The sequence below is a fragment of the Microtus oregoni genome, unplaced genomic scaffold (genome assembly GCF_018167655.1).
Source record: "Microtus oregoni isolate MIOR12 unplaced genomic scaffold, Mior012 000166F_ref0000362, whole genome shotgun sequence".
NCBI lineage: Eukaryota > Metazoa > Chordata > Mammalia > Rodentia > Cricetidae > Microtus > Microtus oregoni.
In genome coordinates this window covers 409,732-437,702 of record NW_024544821.1, presented here as the reverse complement: position 1 = coordinate 437,702, position 27,971 = coordinate 409,732, and the positions used below count along the sequence as shown (strand labels likewise).

Sequence of the window (27,971 nt, the reverse complement as noted above, 5' to 3'; positions counted from 1 at the left end):
AATCCTAGAGACCAAATCCCATGTGTCAATAGACGTTAAGGCACTCAACTTATGACTTAACACAAAATGTACAGAGTATATAGATTAAGGCAGACCATTAGAAGATCATGTTACACAAAAAGTCATTTCCTAATGTTTAAAACCATGTGGTCAAGAGTGTGGGTGGGGTGGGGTGCATGAAGGACCACCTCAAATAAACAGAGCAAGACAATGAGCAAGATCAGAAAGAAGGGATGGGAGAGTGCAGACACAGAGGGGCTGAGAAAGAAAGAGCACACCGACATGTAGGTGTGTAAACGTCATAGCGAAAGCTTTCACTTTGTATACTAGCATAAAGACTCATCAAAAATGTGTACTTTGTAATGTATTTAACGACTTTCTTTGACATTGTAAGGACTAAAAGTGTTTATGAAACAAAGTTGAAATAGAAACTGGATATTTACCTAATAGACTGAAAAGGTCTCTGGATCAAAAGGAGAAAGTAATGAGACCTCTGTCCGGGGAGAAGCAATGCCAAGGGAGCAAGGAAGGAGGAGCCGGCTTAAAGGCTCTCATCAGCTCTTGTTTACACCACTGACAGAGCAACGGTCCAGCCTGCTTGGCAGAACCCAGCCGTGTTTCAGCAGCGAGAAAACCACGCTTCACTTAACCACACCATGAAATGACACGGAAATCAAAGACAGCATACTTTAAAAACAGGTTTTTACGTCACACTTACCAAAGAAAAGTTTTACCCTAGGGTCAATGCTTTCGCCTCAGCTTCCCGTCTTCATATCCCACGTTCAAAGAACAAAACTAACTTTCTAAGATATGTTCAAAGCCCTTTCACTTAAGCTAAAAGAAATGATCATGCCAGGCTTGGAGCTCACCCCTGCATCCCAGCACTCTAGAGGACGAGCCTGGGTTACATAGTGAATTCTAGGCTAGCACAGGCTACAGACAGACATAAAAAGTAAGAAGGTACCTATTCTTGCTCCTCTATAACAGCCTTCTGTATCTATGAGTAAAAGATTCCCAGATGTCTTGTGCAGATCATCTAATTTAAGCATCAACAAACAGCCAGTAAGGTCGATTTTGTTGTTATTTTGCAAAGCTGAATTTCAAAGAAATTATTCCTTAGCCTATGGTCAAGAAAGTGGCACTAAGCTCATAATAACTACACTATTAGAGTTTATTGATGTCATCTTTTTCAAAATGATTTACATAGATGAAGGCCCAGAATTTTAATTTAAAGGTATCATTACTTAAATCATTTCAGTAAACTATTTCCCACAATAAGGTAGAAATAGAAAATCTAAGAATTTTCTTTTTTAGCTGGGCAGTGGTGGCGCATGCCTTTAATCCTAGCCCTTGGGAGGCAAAGGCAGGCAGATTTCTGTGAGTTCAAGGCCAGCCTGGTCTACAAGAGCTAGTTTCCAGGACAGGCTCCAAAGCTAGAGAGAAACCTGGTCTCAAAAAAACCAACAAATAAATAAATATAAAAAGATCTTTTTGAAAAGCCTGAAAAAAAGCCAGGTGCAACGGCATACAACTTTAATCCCAGGACATGGGAGGCAGAGGCTAGTTTATCTCTGAGTTCCAGGCCAGTCTGATCTACATAGTGAGTTGTAGGCCTGCTAGGGGTACATGAGGAGATCCTATGGGGAAAAAAACACTACAAAAATATATTCACATGGAAAAGCCAGTTTCCTTAACGAGCACATAAAGAACCTGATAAGTGGTAAATTCATCATTCTTTCAGAAAATGGGCAAATGTTGGGTTTATTTATAAACCATCCTCAATTGTGCTCTTCAACTCTCAGCCACATTTAATATATCAAATTCAAAAGTGAAAACGAAAAATCATCTCTAAACAATATTTGCACATCCATCTATTCAGTTGGTCAAGAATAACCCAATTACAAACTAGGGGGAGAAAGAGACAGAAAAAAACAAAAGTAGGATAATCAATCCCAATGTAATAAACTAAAAATAAACCAGAGGCAACACTCAGGTGCTTCTAAATAGAATTTCCCAGGAAAATGAACCAGGAATCTAGATCTAGAGCAGAAACAAAACAATACCAGCCAAGCCTGCAAGGAGGCTCGCAAAGACACATGTATACTGCATATAACACCTACAAAAAGTTGGGGACTGAGGAGATGGCTCAGTCTGGTACAGGGCTTGCCCTACAAGCATGAGGTCCTAAGTTCAAATCTACAGAACCCATGTAAAAGCTGGGCATGCTAGCCAGGCATGGTGGCACACACCTGTTAATCCTGTGCAGAGGCAGGTGAATCTTTGTGAGTTCAAGGTCAGACTGTTCTACAGAGAAAGTTCCAAAATAGCCAAGGCTACACAGAGAAATCCTATCCCAAAAAACAAACCACCACCACCACCATCACCAGCAGCAACAACAACAACAAAAACAATAAAAGGCTGGGCATGTAAGATGGGAGGAAGAGATCCCTGGAACTTTTGGTCAGCGACCCAGGCCTATGTGCGGAAGTTTCAAGGCAATGAGACACTTTTTTCTTTTTTGGTTTTTTTTCGAGACAGGGTTTCTCTGTGGCTTTGGAGCCTGTCCTGGAACTAGCTCTGTAGACCAGGCTGGTCTCGAACTCACAGAGATCTGCCTGCCTCTGCCTCAAGGTGTGCACAATGAGACACATTATGTGAACAAAAGGCTGAAGGCACACAAGCACCCGTACATGTGCATCACAAATAAAATGGGGGCCCTATTGAATGGACAAAGAAGAGCTCTCACTGACTACAGAGGGGAAATAAAGACTATTAAACAATAGTCCATATATTTACACATCACTTTTGTGGGGGAACCTTATATATAATTTTATAAAGAGGTACTTATTAGCTTGTGTTGAGTGAGTGGGGGGGTGCACAGAGGTATGTGTATGTGTGTGAATATGTGCGTGTGTGTGTGAATATGTGCGTGTGTGTGACAGCCCAAGTTTGATGTTGAGTAGCCTCAATCACTTTCTACCTTATTTTTTTGAGACAGGGTCTCTCTCACTGAACCTGGCCATAGATCTCTAGGGACCGCCTGTCTCTGCTTCCCTACTACTGGAATTACAGATGCATGCCATTCTGCCCAGCTTTTTAAGTGCATTCTGGGAATCTGAACTCAAGTCCTTATACTTGCATGGCAATAACTTTCTGACTGATCATCTCCCCAGCCCAGCAGCTCTTCTTAATTCTGCTAATAAATGTAGAAGGAATGACAGGCTTGAAATAGCACTATTTTGTAGTATCTAAAGAATATGGATGAAAATAATGACTGTCAATGGCCGCTCTGGGAGCACATTCTGCTCCTTTAGCCAATAGCCTTTAAGATACTAGCCCACGTGGACATGGTCTCCTATACTGTAAAAGCAGCAGTAAATGTGCACCCAATCTCTTGTTTCCGGCTCCTGCTTCTGACTGCTAGACTCTACTCCTGTTTGTGCAGAGGACTGTTGTCTAGGACAGTGATCTTTAAGTTTTCCCCTTAAATAAATAATCCTTTTATAATTCATAATTCTGAACTGGTGTGGGACTGTTTCATGACTTCTGTCATCAAATGGCCACTAAAATCATCAAGTAAAAGGCTATCAGGCAACTCTCCCATGAAACAGGCAGTTGTAAGGACAAAACCAGGGATTCAACCTCAACACAAAAAGAAACCAGACAGCATATATATTCTCTTCATTGATGTTAACAGGAGGTACGCCTTGCCCTCACAGTGTGTGCATCTATGCACTATAGCACACCAAATACTACTACTAACTAATAAAAATAAAAACAAATAATATCAATTCTAAGGCAGTCACGCTTCTGTGAATAGAGTGGCTTAAAGGACATTCAAGGGCAAAGCTCATGTTAAATGACACCCCGGGCATGTGACCAGACATATCTAGACTGTGGAATAGTGTGAAACACAAATAAAGGGTAGGACAGGAACAGAAAGCCTAGGACTCTTCCAGCCATTTCTGCCAGACAGAAGATGTGGAACTTCTGGGTCCTTATTGCTAAGTGACATTTCAGATCTAATTACTAAGACACAGTTTTATGAGACAAGCAGGGAAATTTGAAAGCTAATTAAATATCTGAAGATATGTAAATAATTACTCATCCATGATAGTAACTGGTTTGTGATCTAGTCAGGAGAGACTGGGCTAAAGATGCGGAGCTCTTGGCCAGGCAGCACCTTGCTAAGGTGTGGACAGCGAGAGAACTTAGATTAGTCCTAACATGCACACACATAACAAGCAAAGCCTTCTGTGGGTTCTGAGACAGGCTCTCTCTATGCAGTCCGGAAACTCACTGTGTAGACCACTCAGGCCTCCAGCTCACAGAGATCCTCCTGCCTTTTCCTACCACACCTGGCACACTTCCTGTTTTTTAGAACTAAGCTGAAAGCGTCTATTGCACAATGATGCAGAAAGTTTATGACAATGCAACGCAGATCGTAATTATTCTTACAACAAAAATATGTATGAAGGTAGTACATATGCTAATTAGCTCTACTTAGCCATTCTATGATATACATGTATTTCAAATTACCATGCTGTACACAACACATGCAAACATTTTTTTCAATTAAAAATTTGTGTACTATTTAAAATACATGAATACAGCTATACATATGTATTCTTTTCACAGTTTAAAAGTTATTGATTTAAAGACTGGAACAGACTTCAAGAGACTGATTACAAATCACATATCATCATGTATGGTTGATCGAAAAGACAAACAAGACCTTCAGAAAGACATGAAAAAAAAATGTGTCCTGAAAAATAAACAATAAAGATAATATAACCTAAAGTTTAGCTTTAGAGTTATAGGAAATGAGATGAAGTTTAGGTGAAATAAAGGCATATGCATAATATTGATGATAGATATGCAGGATTCAAAACAATATGTTCTACACTTCTTGGCATGCTTAAATTTTTCTGCAATATTTTTAAAACTGTAATTACCCACCTGAAAAATTAGTCTTTATTTTTATTTTTTCACAGCCTAGATGAAGAACAGCACTTCCTTGGCTACCTGCCATGCAGTGCATTCCAGCAGAGCTGCAGATTGCTGCTGTCCTAGAAAACGGCTCTTACCGCCCACAACAAGCGTCTGTCCAGAACAGGCTAGAATGAGCGCAAATACATCTTCACCATAAGGTCCTTAAAATGCGCAAGCTGAGACAGTCTGTGGGTTTCTAACTTTGGTAAAGCACCTCCGGGCTACAGAGCATCTCAGGAGGAGGGGTAAGATAAAGGGGTGGGCCAGTAGGACCGCTGAGCCTCAGCCCTGCTTCCAAAGAGCAGCTTCTCCACTACCTTCTCAGCCTAGCATAGCAATGGTGACCTCACCATGGTATGACGTCACAGTTTTCCTACAGGAATTCCTATCAATAAAAAGCCAACCTGGGCTTATGACGAACTGTCATGAGCTTGAGGCCCATCCCACCTTCTGCTTCTTCCTAACACACTCAAAGTGACCCCGTGGCCTGACAGCTTGTTCCTAGGGTAAATTTTAAGATCTGAACCCTTGGGACTAGTCCCATCAGGCAAGCTGACACCCATCTTTGTGGTGCAGTCTCAGAATGTAACTCTGGGGCTGAATTCCCTGTGGCCTGGCCAGTCTGGGGAGTTTACCTTCACTGATTCAGCTGCCTCCATTCAGTTTGCCAGTCTGTCCCAGGTGTTCGATGTGCACTGGCCTTCAAGAACAGGTACTTGACTGACAATATTCAGCCTGTACATCACAGGACAGTGGTACCCTCGCCCAACCTCCACATTGTTGAGTTGTTATAGCAGGCTCTTCCTCAGGACTCTCTAGGGTGGATTGCTGAAACATGCTTATGTCCAGCAGGTTATAGGATGCCCCATGCCCAGACTGCTGGAGACTCTTCACTGTTTTCCCTCCTTACTCCCCAACCCTCCACCTTCCAGGCAAAATGAGCAGAGACTCAAGTGCCTTTCCTATTGCTTCCTGCTGTCCCTAGACTCTTCTACAAACCTTGACACGTTCTGGGCAAAGTTCTTGCTCTTTCACTGAAGCCTCCGGTGATGAGATAGGATATGAACTAAATACTTCACATTTTCTCAACATATTTGTACTTTCTGGCTCACTGGTCCTGCACACCAGAGCAGTGGTGTGCACGCTGGTCCTGGACATCAGAGCAGTGGCGTACACACTGGTCCTGCACACCAGAGCAGTGGCATGCACGCTGGTCCTGGACACCAGAGCAGTGGCGTACACACTGGTCCTGCACACCAGAGCAGTGGCATGCACGCTGGTCCTGCACACAAGAGCAGTGGCATGCACACTGGTCCTGGACATCAGAGCAGTGGCGTACACACTGGTCCTGCACACCAGAGCAGTGGCATGCACGCTGGTCCTGCACACCAGAGCAGTGGCATGCATGCTGGTCCTGCACACAAGAGCAGTGGTGTACACACTGGTCCTGGACACCAGAGCAGTGGCGTACACGCTGGTCCTGCACACCAGAGCAGTGGCGTACACACTGGTCCTGCACACCAGAGCAGTGGTGTGCTCACTGGTCCTGCACACCAGAGCAGTCCTGCACACCAGAGGAGTGCCATGCACGCTGGTCCTGCACACCAGAGCAGTCCTGCACACCAGAGCAGTGGTGTGCTCACTGGTCCTGCACACCAGAGCAGTCCTGCACACCAGAGGAGTGCCATGCACGCTGGTCCTGCACACCAGAGCAGTCCTGCACACCAGAGCAGTGCCATGCACGCTGGTCAGTGGTGTGCACGCTGGTCCTGGACAATGCCTGAGACAATTGTGGTCAGAATCATAGTGTTACACAATCTACAGTAAAAACACACAAGACTTTTGTAGAAATTAACCATTAGCATCTCCTTACCAAAAACAAAACAAAACAAGATATCTCACTTGTTAGTAATTTTACAAACTATGTCTCTATACAAACATCAACCAACGGTCTACCACTCTGTGATCTTGTCAGTGTCTGTTACATCTTGTCATTGCAGATTATCTCTAGCACCAGCCCATCAGGAGAATAAAACCAAACTAATGTTATTGGAGCATGTAAAGTGGATGTGTTCAGCAAACCCTGGCCTTAGTAACAGTCTTTGTTTAAATTTAACTAGACTGTGACAGCAGGCTGGCACCATTACTATTCCCTCTCAAAACCAACAAGATCAAATGACGAGGAACCAAAATAGCACTGGGAGGCAGAGTCATAAAAGATGAAAACGGAACAGAGCATCAGTTTCAATGGGTGCTTCTGAGAGCCTTACTTCAACCGAAGGATCTAGACATTCCCTGAGAGACAAGCTGCAGAAGGACGCCAAGCCTGTGCTCTGGTCCTACACCTACAGCAGACATTACTCAAAGCAGACAAAGAGTACTCCAGTTAATTCTGCCTCGGAGGTGGCACACCGAGCAACACAAACACCCATCCTGGGGAGGAGGCAGAAAAAGCACTCCTTTTCATGATCTTAAGCCGTGTGCCAGTGACTACTGATGACATCCAAGGCTACCATACCTGTGCTTTTTGATGCCATTGGAGAGCGCGTCTCCCCCACCACAATCTTTTCCTTCGGACATTCTGTGCTTCCCACTGCTCACGGGCACTTCGTTCTCTTCAAAGGAGTGTGCTGTCACAGCTTCCACGCAAGTCAGGGACCCCTCGGACTCGGAACCTGTGGCAGAACAGGCTCATGGTGAACGTACTGAACTTGGGTACAGGCTTCACTAACGATGGATATCTCCCTCAAAGCCTTGGGCTGTGAAACTCAAGCTTTGCCCTTTCACAATCCATCCGTAAACACCTCCTCAGAGATTTCAGAGAACCCGCTCCCACAGCGACTCAGAGGGATTTATGTGACAGATGCACACTTATATAAAGTTACAATTAAACTGATTTTATATACTTAGAGGTAGCCAAAGATTGCTTCTATTCTCTTCCTTCTCAAGGCATCTTAACTATAGTTTAGCCCCAAAAAGTTCAATTTTAAAAACTCATGTATAATGGAAGATCTACAGTGCTATACTTAGAAGTTTAAGTCACATCACTGCAGTAACAAAAAGAAAGGAATTTTAAAAGCACATAGAACAACACAGAACCGCCCCATTCTTGGCATCCTTCCATCAGTGATTGGGCAAGTGCTCTAGAGTGGGAATGCCACATTCCCAGTTGCCTGTGTATTCAAAATGGAGCCATCTGCTTGCTGGGGACCAAGATGATGATTCACTCCTGTACCATCCATGCAACTGCCCAGACTTTCACAGTCCGCTTTTCCTCTGAGCATCTCTAGGATGCTTTGGGGGAAGGTAGGGCAAGGCTCCAGATTATCAACATTGTTAACCTCCTGCTTGGGGGCAGCGCCTTAGTTTCTGAACACCAGTTTTCTGACTCCTTATTTAATAGTTTGTTTCAGCTCAAAGCAGTAGGCACTCACTCTCTAGGACATTTCTGTCCATGAGGTCTCTGTCTCTGGTAAAGCACTACTCAGGACCGTCTACAACTTCCCACCTGACTCTACTCACTTGTGCCACCTTCAGAAACTCTCCTCACAAGGCTGCCACACCTGCTCAGTGTGTGTTAGAGCTGAACGCCCATCTGCTGCAAATATACTGTAGCTCAACTCAGAAGCAAGTGGTTTAGGCTTGCTTTCTTCCTAGCACTCAGCACCTTCCTGCATGCTAGTACCTAGCTCAACGCTTGGAGTCTCACTGTCATCCCATCAGGCTGATGCGGAAGAAGCAAGGCTGGCCACAGTCCTAGCTGTATCACTGCTGCTTACACCAACAGGACACCTTGAGTCCCAACTGGGAGAAGGCCACAGCTCCGTTCCCTCCACTCCTCACAACAAAGACACTAGTAGTCCTCCTCCACCTGTTTGGCTTGTCACAGATTTAGCTCCTTGAGGTCAACTTTGGCTCAACAACTACACAGAATATTCCAGAAACTACTTGTAAGCATTAAATTGTGCATAGCAATATGATAATATTTCATACCACTGCCTTGCCCTGAGTATGTGATGGTAAATGTTACAACTGAAAGCACAGAGCCAAGGAGCTACAGGACCACACATGCATCAAAACAGGAAACAGATTGCAGAGAATAGGGTCATGCCTGCATCTTGCAATTCGTTCATATGTAAACTATGAAGAATTTCAAAAGGTAAGCAACTTTGTCTTAGAATGATTTGAAACGCATTTTTAGTTTGTAATTTATATGTCGAAAGCAAAAAAGCAATCAAACAATGTTCTGAAACATTGCTATATATAGGACATTATGTCTGAAATTTAAGAGACACAAGTGACAGGAAGGGACTTGCCTACTTAAAAAAAGCTTTTTCTATTTTTTTTAACTAAAAAGGAGACAGTAAACAGTAAACAAGAGATAGCAGGAGCTGCTATGCGCAAAGATAGTCTTTCTCCAAACAAGATCCCAATGTGGTAAATACACAGGCTGAAGCCCCACCCTCCTTAAGTGTACTAGTCATTTTAGGAACATGGACATGGGGCCACCGCGTTCATCCCAGGGACACACAATCAGATGTCACAGCAGATCCGTGTCCTCTCTGGCTAGTGGCACCTGCATCCCTTTTCCTTGTCATCTCCCTGTTCCTACCCCTCCTTCTCCCCACCCTTATCCATTTATACCTTGCTCTTTAATTCCTCTCTATCTGGCCTATCGCTAGAAAGCTCTGACAAAGGTTACTAATTACCTCTATTCTGCAGAGTCCAACATTTTTTAATCCTAATTGTGACTCATCTGCCATCTATGGCACTGCTCAATTCATTCCTGCCTTTGTAGGAGCCATGGGCAAGGCAGGCACATGAGATTCCCAGACAGTAGTGTGCGCAATAGATGTGCTCAGTAAACTGTTCCGGGTATCAAGGTAGAAGTCAGAATGGGGGCAGTGGTCACAAGCAACAATCCACTTCAGGGAGAACAGTGTCAGCCCTTTGCTGACTGTTGAGTACGCTGACAAGAACAGGGAGAAGGACAACAGAGCCACCATATAGGAACTGTCCCAGGCAAACGGCGACAGAATGAGCCAGTGTGGGAGCAGCTAGATGCAGGAAGGAATGTGCATCGTGTACCTACTGCATAGGATAAGAAGGGAGAAAAAAACACCAAAAGCCAGCAAAGGGCAAATAAGATAAAAACAAATCAAGGGATGACACCTTTCTATTTTATATTGAAAGTAACTAAACTTTTGTTTTCAGGCAACTGCTTTTTACTACGTGGTTATGATGAGCCATGCAGTTGATCATGCGGGAAGGGAGGACGCTCAGCATCCTTGGCAAGTGCAGAACCTCATGACAGGCAGTGCAGTGTGATACAGACCACTTTCATTGCAACAGGGACCTGTCCTGCAAGGAGCACACCTTTAGCATCAAAAGCATCAATCCATTCCCAGAGCATGGCTGTTTCAAAAGGAGAGCCATGGTGGCACTATTTATATTCAGACACATTTATCCAGATCAGATGCAAAATCCTTCATTATTCACACAAACCACTGCGGTTTCCCCACATCAGCACCAAAGTTGTAGCTGGTGTGGAGGCTTAACAATCCTCATCAGAGCCTAGCCACATGGGTGATCTTCAGGTCTCCTGGTAAAGCTTGTCAGTGCCTCTTTGGTGATCATTCAACCCCGTAACCTTGCTGTGGGATAATGCTCTGTATACTGTAAAGATTGTCACTCATACTGGCAGGCAGGAAGTATAGGCAGGGTGACCAGACTAGGAGAATATTGGGAACAGTAAATGCAGAGACACAGTCACAAGCCAGATATAGAGGAAGCAAAATGAGAATGCCTTACTGAGAGAAGGTACCAAGCCACGTGGCTAAACACAGATAAAAATTATGGGCTAATTTAAGTTGTAAGAGCTAGTTAGTAATAAGTCGAAGCAATAGGCCAAACAGTTTGTAATTAAAAATATAAGCCTCTGTGTGTTTCTTTGGGACTGAACAGCTATGGCACCGGGCAGAAAAGAAATTTCCACCAACATAATCTGTTCAATTCTGTTCCATTGTAAGTTGCCAATAGGCCAGGTCTTATAACTCGACTATCAGCTGTTACTGGGCAATATATCCATCCCTGCTTACGAGGAAAACACAGTATTGGAGAGGACAGTGTTTCATGTCTCCATGTGCTGACTACTTGTTCCACAGTATTTAAAGTCACAGAACTCATAAAAACAAAAATAAAGACAAAAACCAAGAATCAGGAGAAACCACATCTAGTGGTTTCAGCTTGGGAGATGCAGTAGTTTTGAAGTAGACGTTGTTACAATTTGTATATCACATATTCTTGTAGTAAAGGCTCACCTATTAAAAGCTTTCTCCCCACCTTCAAACTACCTAAAGGCAGTGGAACCGTAAGAGGCAGGATCTAGTGGGAGGCCTTGTGGTCGCTGGGTCTGGAGAAGAATGAGAGTGGCCCCCATATATTTCATGCTTGGTCTCCAGTTAATGAGCTGACTGGAAGGATTAGGAGGTGTGTCCTAGCTGGAGGTTTGTCAGTGGGGGTGGGGTTTGATATTTCAAAAACCTATGCCAGGCCCAATGTCTCTCTTCCTCTCTCCCCTCTCCCCTGTCCCCTTTCCCTTCCCCCCCTCTCTGCCCGCTGCTTGTGAATCTAATTGGCTTTCTCAGTTACTTCTCGAGTCCGTACCTGCCTGCAAGCCCCCCTACTCCTGCCATGTTGGTCATGGACTTACCTCTGAAACTGTAAGGAAGCCCAGTTACATGCTTCCTTTGTAAGAGTTGCCCTGGTCATGGTGTCTAACAGCGACAGAACAGTGGCTAACATCAGCAGGTGAGCAGTGCGGCTGGCTGTGCCTGCACATAGTGTGCTGCTACAGGCCTACGTACTGTGGCCAGCTGACAACAGGCTGAACCTCCAGAACTGTGAGCCAGAATAAACCTACTGCTTCTAGTAATTACCTCCGGCATTTGTCAGTGATGAGAAGCTGACAGAATCAGACAGGAAAGGTGACACATAGCAATACCAATGAACCAAATCCCACCGTACAGCGTATTTAAAAACGCATGATAAACTTGGTGCTTTTAAATTTTATAGTACCAATAACAAAAACAAACAAAAACCCACAAAAATGCAGCTCTAAATAAAAACTTGATAAGGCAAAGTCAAAGGCCTTACACATTTGATACATGAACTCAATTCTGGCCTGCTCAGCTCCGATTTCAATACCTCCATCAAAGGATCACCATATGGGAACATAATTATTTCCACTGATTTTTCTGCTAACATTTTAAAATGTAATTACAAAAACTGATTTTAATATTTAGCTAGATCCACAGCATATCAAACAGTCATTTACCTTTCTCCTGGAGTTTTCCTATGATCCTAGAATAAGCAAATGGGTTCAAAAATTTAAGATGCTACCCCATCCTTGAAAACAGGGTAAAGGAAGGGCTCTGAAACTTCTGGCATCACTCCCTGATCTTTCTCAGGACAACTGGGACTATCCACAGAACCCAAAGACAGGAAAGGGGATCTGGTACAGTTCTATTTGTGAGTCTATCCTACCTAGTTCCTAAAGGAGTCAGCTGAGTTGTCATGGCTGCTGTAATGTACAGAAAAAGCGCTGAACGAAGCTCTACAGAGAAACATTAGGGCCAACACAACAGCTGAGACAATACAAACCCTCTAAAGTTGTTTTCAATGTGGTAAGTACTCATATAAAACTCAGAATTATTCTCCACACATTTCAAATTGAATGCGGCACGGTGGCTTGGATATGGAATATACTCCTCTCTTGTGGACTAATGACCATGTGCAGAGGCGCCCTTGAGAGAAGTGATGGGACAAAAGGGCTCTACCTAGGTCAGTGTTTCTCAACCTTCCTCAAGCTGTGATCCTTTAACACAGTTCCTCGTGGTGCAGTGCCCCCCCAACCATAAAATTATATTCACTGCTACTTCATAACTGTAATTTTGCTACTGTTTCAATCATAATGTAAATATTTCAAAGGGATTGAGACCCACAGGTTGAGAACCTAAGCAGTGGTGGTGGGAACTGTAGACAGTGGGGTCTGACTGGAGAACGTGGATCACTAGGAATGTGCCTTCAAAGATTGTATTTTATTTGTGGTGCCTGCCCAGCCCTCACCCACTTCCCAGCCAATCTGGGGTAAGTGGCTCCTTCGCCACCTTCCCTTGATGTTCTGCCTCGCTGCAGGCCTACTAAACTTAAGGCCAGGAGTGCAAAGGGATCTTTCCTCCTGCCAGTTGACTTGCTCGGCTGCCGTGTCACAGTGACAAAGTGTGACTAACACAGTCCCCTTCCTAAAAAACAGGGGGCCCAGGACTGGGACTGGGATAGTGAGGCTCCAACATCACTCCAGAATTAAGACAATCCTTGCCTTTGCCTTTCGGAGCCTAGGCATGTTCCAGGTGTTGACTAATTAATCCTTCCTACCATTTTAAATCTGGAAGAACAGGTCAGAGTTCACAATCTAACCCTGCCAGTAATTCTCCTGGGCGGTCCCGATGAATGCTCTACAATGCCCTTTGAAGAGCAGCCCAAGAACAAACAAGCACATCACAGGAGACTTGGAAGAACCGTGGACAGTGTCCAAATCACACTTCCTTCTCTTAAGGTTACAGGCTCAGTTTTAAGCTTTTGTTATTTATAATTAGCCATGAACTAGAACTTTTTTTTTTTTTTTGGCTTTTCCGGACAGGATTTCTCTGTATACCTTTGGTGCCTGTCCTGGAACTAGTTCTTGTAGACCAGGCTGGCTTTGAACTCACAGAGATCCTCCTCCCTCTGCCTCCTGAGTTCTGGGATTAAAGGTGTGCACCACCACCATCCAGCTAGAACTGTTCTTAAAATGCCTAGAATAACCCAAAGTGCAGCTTTCATGTCAGTGCCACAATCCTATTTAGTAATAGATACAGCCATATAAAACTCAAAAATACAGTAATGAGTGAGCAGAACAAAGAAATAAAATTGACAAAATCATATTTCAAATAAATTACGAACTGAAAATAAAATGACTTCAGAGATGGCTGCCAAGAGACTGCTATAGTAATTGGAAGGGAGCTAACAAAAGCATGGACAGAATTTTGGCCATGCACGGGGGTCACAGGCATTCTAGACATCCTCCCCAGAGGAGGTCTGAGGTCAAGACAGCCACACTGTATGGTGGTGCTTGCGACAGCTTTTCAAAAGCAACTGCCTGGTCCTTAAAGAATCATCTAGCACTCTTTTCAATGTGCGACCTTTACGTGTAGTTGAAGAATTACAACATCCAGGTTTTGGGAAACCTTAATGCACCTGAGTACTAAATCTCAAGTTTCTCAATTAGTCCTGATTGACAGCTTTTTTCAAAATTATTTTCAGGAAGGTGAGAGATGCACTGAAGCCCAGTTACAAAGTAATTGTACTTTGAAAGGGAGTTTCATGTGACCAGCAGATCAGCCTGCCACACACCAGCTGAAGGACTTATATTAGACACAGTTTGATGGGATTAATGAGGTACAGCTGATGCCCTCCAAGTATCTACCACTCACTATAAGACATAAACCACATGTTTGAGAAGATGGGGGATCTAATTTTGGGAACGTCAGGGCCAGCTTCTGAGAAAACATGACAAATCAGCTGGAGTGGGAAGGATGAAGACAACGACTTGAAGGCGAGGCAGAATACTGGGTGTTGGTGCCAAAGTATGTGACCAAGACGGCACGGCACAGCCAGAGAGGAGGGCAGTCAGAGGAAAAGACAGGGTCCTCAGAGAATGGTGCTGCACTGAGTCAGGTCACAGAGTTTGGATTTGGACTCACATTGGCAGGAGTTGTCGGATCACACTGCTGGCTGGTTGGAGATCGCAGTCTGCCACAGCCTGGCAGCTTTCTCTAAGCCTGCCAATATGGAAACTCCCTCCCTCCCCAGCAAGGCTTCCTGCTCTCTACCTGTCCTTATCTGGAGAATCCCTGGGCCTAGTGGACTGACCTTATCTAAAAACTGTCTCTAGACCAGATGCCTGATTCGTCTTCAGCTTGCCCCTTGGCACGGATCCCTGCTGAGAAGACTTGAGCTAGGAGCTCTGCCATAGGACCCTACTGCCACATACCAAGCCTTGCGACAGAAGCACGTCACTTAGTACAAATTAGGGTATGTCCCCAGTCTCCCCAATCCTATATATTCCTTATATTCTGGAATAAAATCGAGCTGACTCACTGAAATCCATCTCCCAAAGAGCTGCGTATGGCCGCGCACAAAACTTCTGTTGTACTTTCTGCTCTTTCCCCTCTTGGACTGAGGGCCAACAGGCTGAACGGGGAAACAGAACCCCCAGAGATGGTGCCTGAACAGGGAGATACCTTCCATAGCTGCTTCCAGCTGAACTGAGGAATAGGTTGTCAAAGCCCAGGAAAGCTGAACGGGTTAGTCAAAGGCTTATTTATCAGAAGCGTCTGATTAACTGTTCCAGGTGAAGGGGCAGGGAGCATTTACATCAGCTGGACTGGTTCGTATTAACCTTTAGTAAGTCCAGAACTCAGTAGCTTCAAATTTGTACATGTTTCATGGATGGTAATCGTTAGCCTGGTGGAAATCTGTTAAGACATAGACAGGGCAGAAGTAAAAGTTTAGGAGCTTAAGAAAAAAGAAAAATCTTACATTTGGAACCCTTTTTGTATGATTTGTTAACAAGTGGATCCAAACTTGATTACTCCGATTCTTTGAAGCTTATACAAATTTCAGCTTACCAAAGGAGATACAGGTTTAGCCATATTAGCATTACCGCTGTAGAAATACAGGTCATTGGTGTCTGTAAAACAGCTGGAACAGATTTTCACCTTGGGGTCACAGCAAAGGTTAGGAAGAAATGTCAGAGCAGGGTTGTAGGGTGGGGCAGAGAAAAGAAACAGAGGTCTGTGGGCTGTGTGAATCTGCACTCAGGACTGCGGCTGCAGGGGGCTGGAAGACAAGCTATCGTATCATGCACGTCCCTTTCTCCTATGCTGTGGTCTCTCCTAGCTTGCCAACAAGCCTACTGATTAGAAAGACTGGATCTTTCTTATCTGGGTATATTTATTCCTAAGCAGGCATCTGAGATACCATGCATTCAAAATATATTTGACTAACAAAATCCTCTCAATGCTTAGGAAGCACAAAATGCACAATAAATCCCAACATAGACACTGATTTAGTCAATAATAATAAACCATACACACACAGAGACAGACAGTTACACAAAGGATCTAGGCCCAGTGGTGTAGGCCTATAGTCTTAGCACTCAGAAGACTGAAAGAGAAGGATGTGTTTGAGTCCACCACGGGCTACATAGTGAGCTAAGATGAACCTAGACTATGGAAGGGGAAAAAATCCAAAGTCGACCCAAAACTTAAAGGATAAACTGCATTCACCAGGATGTACGTACAACATATGCCCAGCTTGAGTAAGCAGATAGGTAATTTTAAATGCCACAAGGACAACCAGAGCACTTCCACTACTGACACTCCACAGTGCTGCACACACACACAGAGGAGCTGGAGTAACAATCACGTGCTCTCCACAATGCTGCACATATACACAGAGGAGGCTTGGTAATGGTCAAACCAAGAAGTCATAGTGTTAAGGAGATAAGAAACAAAAGTGTTATAAAAATGCAAATAAGGCATTTATTTAGATTATTAAGCAGAAATATGACATGTAAAGAGGTGGCTGAGATCACCAAACACCAACAGGCCCAGAGAACAGGAAAACAACACAGATGATGGTCAGATAAATGCACAGCTATTAAAAGTCAAGCTGCAGAAGGAAAGAGTTAAGAGAGTGGGAATTAAAGCAGAGAGTAGTGAACAGTGTCTTACTAAATGCTCACAGTGCACCTTCCAGCTTTTCCAACAGCATTCATAATGCTGCTCCAAACCTGTATCTGCTATACGTAAACCGGTATCAGCTACCACCTGCTGCACCTGCTGGGTTCAATCATTTGACACATGTCATAACTCTTCTTTGTCACTGACTCTACATGTTAAACAAGTTATTTCCATCTTGATTTTTGAATTCTGATTTATAAAAGGTATGATTTATTAAAACCTTGCACTTAAGACTGCTAAAAATGTTAAAACTAGCTTCCGTTAAATGACATAATCCACATGATTGGATTTCAGGTACAGTTCATGGGCATTCAACTGAAACAGTAGTAAGAGGAAAGTCTGACAAGAAAGCCTTTCTTGAGCAACTAATCTCTGCATGTTTCTAAAAACGAAAGTAAACATAAGAATCATCCCGAGCTCACAAGAGTCAAAGGCAGGGACTTCTCTGTTAACACTGAACAATAAAATGGCATTAAATGACAGAAAAATAATCCCTCAGCAGACCACTTTAGACTCAAAGTCTACAACTTGATTTCTCCCCAAGCTGCTGCTGCTTCCTGCTCTGGGGTCCCATAGTGCTGCCTGACGGTTACTTAAGCAAAAGTCTAATTTCTGGGCTCATCTCATTCTTTGCCCCTCTGCCACCACCCATCCCCCACCAGCACAGAATCGCAGCAGGGATTGGGATGTATGAAGTCAGCAAGCGCTAATAACCTCAGTCTCCTGCTGACACTCAATACATTCATAAGGCAGGCTGGTCGGTGTCCAGTCACCGAGCTTTTAGAAAGTGTGGCTGCTGTGCATCTCCAAGTGCCAGGTACCGTGCAATACACGGCTCCAGAAGAGGGGTCTACTCTGGAGAAGTGCCAGGTACCGTGCAATACACGGCTCCAGAAGAGGGGTCTACTCTGGAGAAGTGCCAGGTACACGGCTCCAGAAGAGGGGTCTACTCTGGAGAAGTGCCAGGTACCGTGCAATACACAGCTCCAGAAGAGGGGTCTACTCTGGAGAAGGGATGTCTGAAAGCCATGGGCTCTGGAAGAGAAGAAAACAGCTTAAAGCAAATGGTGAAATTGAGAAGTAGAAATATATAGAAGGAACCACTTATATTTTTTAAAACTTATTTCTACAACTCTATTTGCTGGTAGAATGAAGCTTTTTCACAGAACTAACTAGCATTTGGCTTCTTGTTAAATCTTTTTGTTTGAAATATGTAGCAAATGCTTGGAGCTTTCCCCCATAATATGTCCACTAAGCACAGCTGGGATTTTACTGGATATAGTCATTTCACTCTACATACACAGACATGCTCACACCCCAGTGAACACAAAATGTGATGCCTCATTAGATTTTTCTCCTTTTAAATCATTTAACTCAAGTGAATTTAATAAAATTGTAAGGAAAAAAATCTGTCCACTTTATGTAACTGTGTAAAATATTTAGTCACTAAGCATACTGGAAAAGTAATTTTCTCAAGAGATCCCACATGGTTGGGAAAATTATTACAAGTCACCGCTGGCTCTGTGCCATAATGGGTGTTGCCCACCATGGTAGTAAATTTCCATTGGCTTTGTGTATCTGGAAATGCTCAAGGGGACACAAGGGAAATGTGAAATCCCATCCAGTCAAATCAAAGAACCCTTTTACTTTTAAAAGAGGGTGACAAAAGGGTCAAGAGAAAGCAAACTTTAAAGTAAAAGATAGTAATGGCCAGGTAATGGAGGCATATGCAACTCGAGTTCAAGGCCAGCCTGGCTTTAGAGAGCAAGTTCCAGAACAGCCAGGGACACTAAGAAAAACCCTGCCTCAAAATAAATTAATTTTAAAAATGAAACAAAAACAAAACAAATAAACAAACAAAATGAAAAAAAAAGCTAGTAATGTTGTCCCATGAGTAAAGTACTTGCTACACAATAATGAAAACTACACTTAGATCCCCACACCCACAAAAAAGCCAGGCATAGCCACATCTGTCTCTGACCCCAGGACTGAGCAGGCAGATACAAGTGGATCTCAGCTACCTGCTGGCAGCCAGCCCGGCTGAAATGCACAGCTCAGTCCAGTGAAAGCCCCTGCCTTAAAAATTAGACAAAGCAAATGGCCTATTTGAAAAGTGGGTCTGGAACCCAAATGAAGTTCTCAAAAGAAGAAAAATAACAGCTAATTTCTCAAATTTAGTTCTCCTAACCTTTAGCAGTTAGGAAACTTAAAATGAAAACAACTTTGAAATTTCATCTTACCCCTGTCAGAATGCCAAAGATCAGTGGAATAACCTACAACAGGCGATGTGGGGCACGCAGGGGGAAAGGACCTGCATTCACTGTTGGTAGATCACAAACCAGTGCAGCCACTGTGAAATCAGCATGGAGAATTCTCAAAAAACTAAAAATAAGTCTAGCACATTACCCACCTATTTCACTCCCTGGCATATGCCCAAAGGACTCAACACCCTACTCCACAGATGCTAGCTCAGCCATGCTCATTTCTTCTCTACTCACAAGAATCAGACAATGGAAACAAATGCTCTATAACCAACAAAAAAGACAACGAACTGTTTTACATCTACACTCTAGTATACTACTTGGAGTTAGAGAAAAATGAAGTCATGACCTTCTCAGGAAACTGGATGGAACTAGGACAGATCACAGTGAGAAAGTAAATCAGACCAGAAGACAAATGGCCCATGTTCTCTCTTACTGGAGGCTCCAAGTGCCAAATCTTCACATGCAAATACATAGCTTGTAGTAACTACAGAAACCAGGAAATTAAAATGGGGCTATTGCCAGATTAGGAGTTTGGGAACAATAGAGAAGGTAATAGTAGGGTGCAAGTGATCTGATCAGGGAAACGGGGAAATGGGGGCTCTTAGAGAGGAAGAGGGAGGTAGATAGAGATAAAGGGGAGAAAGGAGGGTAAAGGGGAATGGCAGAATACAAGGGATCTAGGAGGGGAAATGGGAAAGGGAGTCTCTTTAGAGGAGGTGGAAGAAAGTAACCATTGTCAGAGGCCGTGGGAATACACAGCAGGTGACAACTAGTGTTCAAATGTCAATCACCAAAGGATTGATTCTCTAATGGAGATTAATCTTGCTCAGGCAAGGTCTGCAGGACCATGGACTCTGGAAACTGTTGCTCACTGTTGCTAAAGCAGCTTGGTGTCTCCCCAATACCTGAATTGTAGTATGTAATTGTGTGTGATGTGTATATGTAATCTCATGGTTACATCTCAATCCTATGGACACATATATCTGTGGGTAGTCAGGAAGGTGGCTTTTCATGTAGCTATATAGTTTTGATTATAGAATATATACTGGGACATGCTTCATAACTGGATCTATCTGTCCCACAAGATCTGTGGTCGCTCAAAAGCCTGCCTTGTTCTTTTGCTCAGACCAACTGCACACAATTAGCTCACTTTTACCTTACAGCAAGTTCAAACTAGACTAAAGGTGTTTTGTAAATAGATCTTAAGTTTGGAACTTTGCAGTTATGCACAAGGTCAGAGTCACAGATGTGTAATCAGGTTGCTATGCAAACACCCTAGGAAAAACATGCCAGCTCTTTGCTTGCTAAGTCTGTTAACAATAGACCTATGTCTCAAAATCAATAAAACTGTGCACTGTACACGCACACTCTGGTCGCTGTTTTACTCTTGTAACCTTGGACCCTGTGCTGCCATGGCAATGGCTCAGCTCCTATCACTTACCTAGGACTGTGCTTCTGACCAAGGAGAGGTAACTTCTGTGATTTCTTTATGGCTTCAAGGCTCCTGGGAGAGAGAGATTTTAGGCTGGAGGATGAAAGCTAGAAGAAGCCAGGAGGAATCAGAAAGAGGACAGGAGAATTAGAATAAAAGCAGAAGGATAAAGAGTTTTTTTGGAACAGCATGGTGTGAGAACTCACTCATTCTCAGATAGCCCTTAGATAAAGTTCTTTCTACTTGTTGTAGCTTCCAATCTGAACCCTGAAGAGGACCTTGGGGCTGGACCTCAAAGGCTCTCATTAAAATACAGATCAAGGAGAGGTGAGTAAAATAACAAGGATGCTTGAACAACTCACAGGATCAAAGGAAGGAAGGAAGGAGGGAAGGAGAGAGAGAGAGAGAGAGAGAGAGAGAGAGAGAGAGAGAGAAAACCTCTTTTGTGTTGGTCAGGGCTGTCCAAGAGACTCCCAAAGTTATACAGCCTGTTGCTAATGCTCTTGGTTAGGCCTCGAGTTGGAAGGTAAAGCCTGCTGTGAAACAATCTTTTTGAACACTGTGAATATGTATTACTCCCATTGGTTAATAAAGAACTGACTGACCAACAACTAGGCAAAAAACCGGTCAGGTGGAACTTGCAGACAAAAAGAGAGCACTGGGAGAAGAGGATGGAGTAGCCAGAGAGACACAGAAGAAGCAGAAGATGAAGATATCATGCTGAAGAAGGGAACTGCCAAGTGGTAGAGCATAGATAGAAACATGGGTTAATTTAACTTGTATGAGCTAGTCAGAAATCAGCCCAAGCTACTGACTGAGAATCTATAATTAATAAGTCTCTGTGTGGTTATTTCAGAGCTGGCCTAGGTCAAAACTCTGCCTACAAAATCTCTGTTGCTGAAGACACCATGCACTTCAGAAACAGGAACCAGAGATCACTGAGTTAGAACCGTTCTGAAAATCTCCTTTAGTACTAGCTTTCATGGTACTAGAATTTACCATGGAAGCTTCCAAAGGAGGGAAGCAACCAATAGTCCTACCCAGCTATGATGCCTGTGAGTTACATCAATGACCAGCAGGGCACAACAGCACTATGGATACCGTAGCAGTACACATACATTGGCAGTAACTAATAGCTCTCCAATTGCATGTAAGACCTGTTCAAAAAGAGGGAGATATGCTTGGTACTGGAAACTCAGCTAGTCACTCAGTTCTTTTAAATTTTTGGTTGTGAGCCTAGCCTTTAATGGTTGGGCCATCCCTCTAGCCAGTTCTCATAAAGTCATGGTTATTAGAGAAAAATATGAAACATTAATTTACTAAACCAGCATAATCTCTAATAACAATCTTTAAATATTTGTCATTATATACACAGATAAGTATAGTCTTCCCCCCTTAAAAAGGAAATTTCTCTTTGCAAACAGAAAACAATAACCAATCCAAGCACACAGTCATGGAGCCTGGACCCAACTATTCCTAGACTGAAAACTCAAAGAACATCAAGGAAGAGGGGGCAGAAAGACTGTAGAAGTCAGAGGATCAGGGAGTTTGCTGAGAGGTTGTGCCTCCTAGTAATATCAGAAGCTACACCTATAACATAACTGCCAAAACATGAGCTGAACAAGTTGACACCAACGAACAAGTCAAACTGGCTAGAGAAGAGCCTCATAAGCAATGGAGGAGAGCTGGGAACCAGAGAGGTGGCAAAAGTCACTCCAGGAAGTGCACAACAACTGGCTGTCCAGTGCCAAATGGTCACCCCTGAAAACACACATGCAGGTAGCATTCATTATATGGGCTAAATAAGTTATATTTAGGAATACTGGTTAAAGAGGAAGGGGGCATGATTAAGCTACCTGGCCTAGAAATTTCAGGGATGGCAAAATGTCCTAGATTTGTTGGGTGAGCCCAGTGTAATCGTGGGATCCTTTCAGAAGGAAGGATCCATGGAATCAGAGACTCGGGCTCTGAAGATGCGGAAGGAGCCTGGAGTCAAGGAGTGCAGGCGGGCCACTATGGCAAAGAACCACTAGAAAGAACACAGCCCAGTTGATGCCTTGATGTGGGGATTTGTTTTGCTTTTTTCAACACAGGATTTCTTTGTATATCCTTGACTGTCCTGGAACTCACTCTGTAGACCAGGGTGGCCTCATAACTCACAGAGATCTTCCTGTCTCTGCCTCCCAAGTACTGGGATTAAAAGGGTGCAACAACACCACTCAGCTGATGTTAGGACTTTTAAGTGCTGGAACTCTGAATCAATCTTTAATAAGTTACATGTATTTTAACATTAGTGAATGAAGCAATAACTAAGCTTCCTTGGGAAAGCATGGACAGCAGGACAATTAAAGGTTGGCCTACTAAGGGGTCGGGTTTGCTCTTTCCTAACAGAAGTGAAGGAGGAAGTGTGAAGACACTGTGTGAGATGACGTCATGACTCAGCAAGAGCTCCTCTGGTCTCGTGAATTGTGCAGCCAGGTCAACAGCAGGGCAGGGCTTGACCACAGGGTATCAGGCTTCATTTCAATGCAGCTTTTGCATTGTTCTATGATTCCCTAAATTTGCATCAAGAATTATCAGAGACGCCGCAGATGAACTGCTGTGTTTAAACAGACGTAACGAAACTTGAGGGCCATTCAAGGGTTGGCCCTGTCCCTCTTTTGATTTCTTACAGTCAACAGACAATATGCTATTAGCTCGACTAGGAGCCTGCTCGACACAACAAGCCAGAGCAACAGACACAATCCCACCTGACCAAGAAGCAGATGTGGGAGTGCTGTCAAAGGAACTCCAGCTCCTGCTATCTCCTCCTCCCAGGGGTGACTGCTATTGACATACCCAGAAGCAGAGAGATGGCAGGAGCTGCTAATGTCTTCCCAGAAGAGGATGGTTAAGGAAATCATACTACATGAACAGAACAAGATTAAGCTGCAGCTGCAACACTGAAAAGGAGTTCCGAGACACATGGCTAAGTGAAAAACTCATTCAGAATAATCAAATATGTACTTAAAGTCATTTTTTTTGAGCCCTAATGTATATAAGTCTATATACTTGCGAATTTGGAAGAAGGCCTGGAAGGGGGCTATCAAGCCATTACTAACCTCTGAAAAAGGGCCTGGAGAGATGGCTCAGCAGCCAAGAGCACTTAGTACTATTCCAGAGCACTCAAGTTTGGTTCCCAGCACCCATGCTAGGCAGCTCACAACTATCTGTAACCCAGTTCAGGGACTCCAACACCTCTGCTCTCCAAGGCCACCACACACGTGAACACACACACGCACGCAGGCAGTTATAGGTGCCTACAACAATTTCCAACCTCTGAGCTCGGGGGTGGTAGCGCACGCCTTTAATCCCAGCACTTGGGAGGCAAAGGCAGGAGGATCTCTGTGTGTTCGAAACCAACATGGTCTAAAAGAGCTAGTTCAAGGACAGGCACCAAAGCTACACACAGAAACCCTGTCTCAAAAAAGAAAAACACAAACCCTAAGCTCTGAGGAAAAACCCATGTGTATTTCAGTGTGTCTTTTCTATTGCTGTGATAAACACCATGGCTAAGGCAACTTAAGGAAAAGAGACGATTTGGGCTAATGGTGAGGAGACATGACAGCAGGCAGCCAGAGCCAGAAGCTGTAACATCACATCTCCAACATCAACCATGAAGCAGAGAGGATAAACTAGAAGTCAAGGTTCACCCCACTGACATGCTTCCTCCAGCAAGATCACACACCTTCTAATAATTCTACAGCATCCTAAAACAGTGCCACCAACTGGGAATGCAATGTTGAGATATGTACGCCTATGGGGGACATTTTTCATTCAAACCACCATACAAGAATCCCTCTACTGATTTTCCTTTGGGAAGTCACTCACAGAATCCACAAGTTAATACCAATGGACGGAGCACAGGGTTGAGGTACAAGAAGTATAAGCCACCTGCAGTGTTAATTGCACCACCTTCTTACCTCCTGCAAGAGTAAAACCTTCACTCAAGTTCATTCTGTACTCAGATCCGACATCCTCTTCCCTTCCCAGCAAGAGTCGCTACTTTTACACACCCCACATTAAACTGACAGTCCCCACCACCGTCTTTTGATTATCTCACGTCTGACTGTGAAAATACGTTCCTCTGATTTAACTCCCCTGTATTTCTATCAAAGTTTGATCCTGTCTTATGAAGTGAATACTCCTTCGAGTCTACAACCCTGCAGTTACTGTCTTCCGTCCCTGTGCTAGGCCCACTGCCACAGCTTCCTTGGCTTAACCTCCTGTTCTCATTCCTGCCCTCTCTCTCACCATGCTCCCTCTCTTCCATTCCTTTCCATAAAATAATGTCTCAGTCTCATGGTCTCTAAATACCTTTCTCTCCCATTCATATTCATCTCAAATCTTCTAATGTCAACTTCCAAGCTCAGAAGTCAGTTAAGTTCGATGGCACATGCCTGTGATCCAGCTCTTGGGAGACTGAGGCAGGGTGATGAGTTCAAGTCCAGCCTGGCCTACAAAGCACCCCACACATACACAGAATCCAAACTGTTTAGTAGCCCACCTCCTCCACACTGTCCAAAGCTCTCCCACGTTCATCCCTCAGCTGTCCATGTCTCTCAGGGCTGGAGGCTCTGAGTCCACGCTCATAAGGGATATGTGCTCTGCTGTCGTTGTACACTATTTCTGGGGCAAAGTTAAGGACTTCCTTTCTTCTGTGCCAGCTACACTCTGGCCTCCAGCATACTAAACGCTAAAGGTCTTTCTGAAGACAGAACCCACTGTCTCTTTCTGTTTCCTTAGAAACAGAAGGTGACAAGAGCTATCACCAGAGGTCACTGAAAAAGGAGCAAATAAAATGTGTGCAGTTTTGAAGATATTCTAATTCTAGCATATTGTACATTTTCAAAATAAAGTCAACTCCACTTTGATTTATTTGAAGTAGCAACTCTCTTTAGATAAAAAAAAAATTACTTATTTGAAAGGGCATACATGTCACAGTATATCGTGTGGTCAGTGAAAAACTTCTGAGAGCTGGTTCTTGCTTGGCTGCAAGTACCCTCTACCAGGGCAAGCTACCTCACCCACTCAGTGTTGAACTTTTGTCACCAATCTTCCAATTCTTGTCATAAAACACACACACACACACTAGCTGGGCTGGGAACGTGGCTTAGTGCCATGAAGATGTGAGTTTGGAAGCCCAGAACCCAAGTAAAGACAGAAGCAGTGGTGAACATACAAGCCTAGTGCTCCTATGGCCAGACAGGAGCAGAAGAGGGCATGTGTGTTGGGGGGGAGGTGTCCCCTGGGAACTGCTGGGCAGGTGTAGTGGTGAACAACAACCCTGTCTTAAACAAGATGGGAGACAAGAACTAACACCCAAGGCTGTCTTCTGATGACAAACACACACACACAGTGGTGCACATGTGCCTGCACTCAAATGAACACCTGTGCATGCACATGTGCACACCCGCACACAAACACGTATTACACAAATGAACACCTGTGCGTGCACATGTGCACACCCGCACACACACATAGGTACTACACAAATGAACACCTGTGCATGCACATGTGCACACCCGCACACACACACGTACTACACAAATGAACACCTGTGCATGCACATGTGCACACCCGCACACACATACGTACTCCACAAATGAACACCTGTGCATGCACATGTGCACACCCGCACACACATATGTACTCCACAAATGAACACCTGTGCGTGCACATGTGCACACCCGCACACACACATAAGTATTACACAAATGAACACCTGTGCATGCACACCCGCACACACACATACGTACTCCACAAATGAACACCTGTGCATGCACATGTGCACACCCACACACACATAGGTACTACACAGTAGCTAAAGGAGCTACACTGATAAACCACTTTTAAGTTTATTCTGGGAAATTCCAGGTGACAGTCGCTCTTACAAAGACTCTTGAGTGGTGGACTCCACACTTCCAACAACACAGGAGAAATGAGGCAGGAGTTACCTGACAGCGCATCATAGAACTCGTCCTCACTAAGGATGCTGACAGGCGGGGATCCTTCAACCAGGGATCGCTCTAGTTCATGATGCTCGGTGGCTAAAGTTTCCAGTGCTTCTGACAAAATTTTGTTTTTTTCTTGTTCCTGTTCCAATTTAAAATTCCTCACCTAGAAGAATACAGATATACAAGAGTTCAGAGCGACAGGAAGTACAGAGGATGTGAAAATTACTTGCTTTTGATCTAATTCGACTGCAATATCAGAAACGAAAGCAGTTGAGCTATACACACGCACAGATGAAAGAGCAAAATTACTAAGATGATCTTATTCTTCCCAGGGGGCCTTTTCTCACAACAGTTAGCTAATGAAAATAGACTGCGAACTACCAAACAGATTCAGCTCAAACTCTGAGATGCTAGTGAAAGAAAAGGCATTAGTCAACTTGGAAACTGTATTTTAAAATAATGCATTTCTTTCTCAATACTAATCATAAAATTAAAACAATCATTTCAGCAGAGCTTGGTCTCACATCATCTTAAATGCTAAAATGTCCACAAAACTGGATGGAGTCTCCTAGTTTATTTTCCAAATAGTTGGAATATCAAATAAAGAGAAACAAAAATTTTACTACCTATTTTCAATTCCCTGTTTCTACTTCAATTCTACGTTTTGCCTTTAATTTAGTAGACTAAAAAAAAAGTTACAGAAAAGGTAAAGTTTAGTCAGGCATGTCAGCATCTGATGTTAGTACTGCCCCTTGTCTAACAATTCAAGACAACCTGGCCCTCCAAACCTCACAAATCAGCAGGCACGGGGCTTGGTCCTGAGTTTTATCGAATTTTGCATCAAGAACTCTAGAAATACTGCTAACCCTCTGTCTTGCTTAGCACCTTATTTTCGAGCCAGGGCTGCCACCAGTGGGTACCATGTGTCCTCAGGAGTGTTTTCTGTAGTTTCCCCCATTACCTCATAATCTGAGCAGTGTTCAGCTCTTTAAACATGTATTTCCAATCTAGCAGCAGAGTCTATTTCTCAAATACGATCCCCAAACATAAAATGCCCCTTTTAAAGCTGGCTGTGGTTTACATGCCTGCAATCCCAGGATTTGGGATGATGGGGCGGGCATGAGAATGGAGAATTTGGAGCCAGTCTAGGATAGAGTGAGACAAAAAACCAGCACCTCTGTCAATCAGTGTTTTATACTGCAGACTCATGCTTCTGGTGCTGCTGAGACAGGAGCCTGTTCTGACTTCCCCTCTCTCCCAAGCAGACCACAGAGGTAGGCCCAGACCCAGGGCCACACAAGCAGCTTAAAGGGCACAGATGAGGCAGCTGCCTCCCAGCTCTCTTTTAGGTCAGACCTTTAGATATGAGAGCTGGGACAGCTTTCACAAGGTCCCTTTGCATTGCTCCCTCTACTGATTCTAGCCCTTTCACCTCCTGACA

The 27,971-nt window shown here is 43.9% G+C and overlaps 1 protein-coding gene across 4 annotated transcripts in view; it reads right to left on the bottom strand.

Annotated features, from left to right (window-relative positions):
* LOC121445216 (oxysterol-binding protein-related protein 1-like) overlaps positions 1 to 27,971 on the bottom strand; it is a 189,042-nt gene that overhangs the window by 51,213 nt on the left and 109,858 nt on the right. For 2 of the 4 annotated variants that reach the window (XM_041647234.1, XM_041647235.1), the window contains 2 exons: positions 26,531 to 26,693; positions 7,511 to 7,667 (listed from right to left, as the gene is read on the bottom strand). In XM_041647234.1, coding sequence (XP_041503168.1) covers positions 7,511 to 7,667; positions 26,531 to 26,693 — 320 coding nt within the window. The remainder of the gene's footprint in view (positions 1 to 7,510; positions 7,668 to 26,530; positions 26,694 to 27,971) is intronic. The other 2 variants (XM_041647236.1, XM_041647238.1) reach the window with 2 other exon arrangements.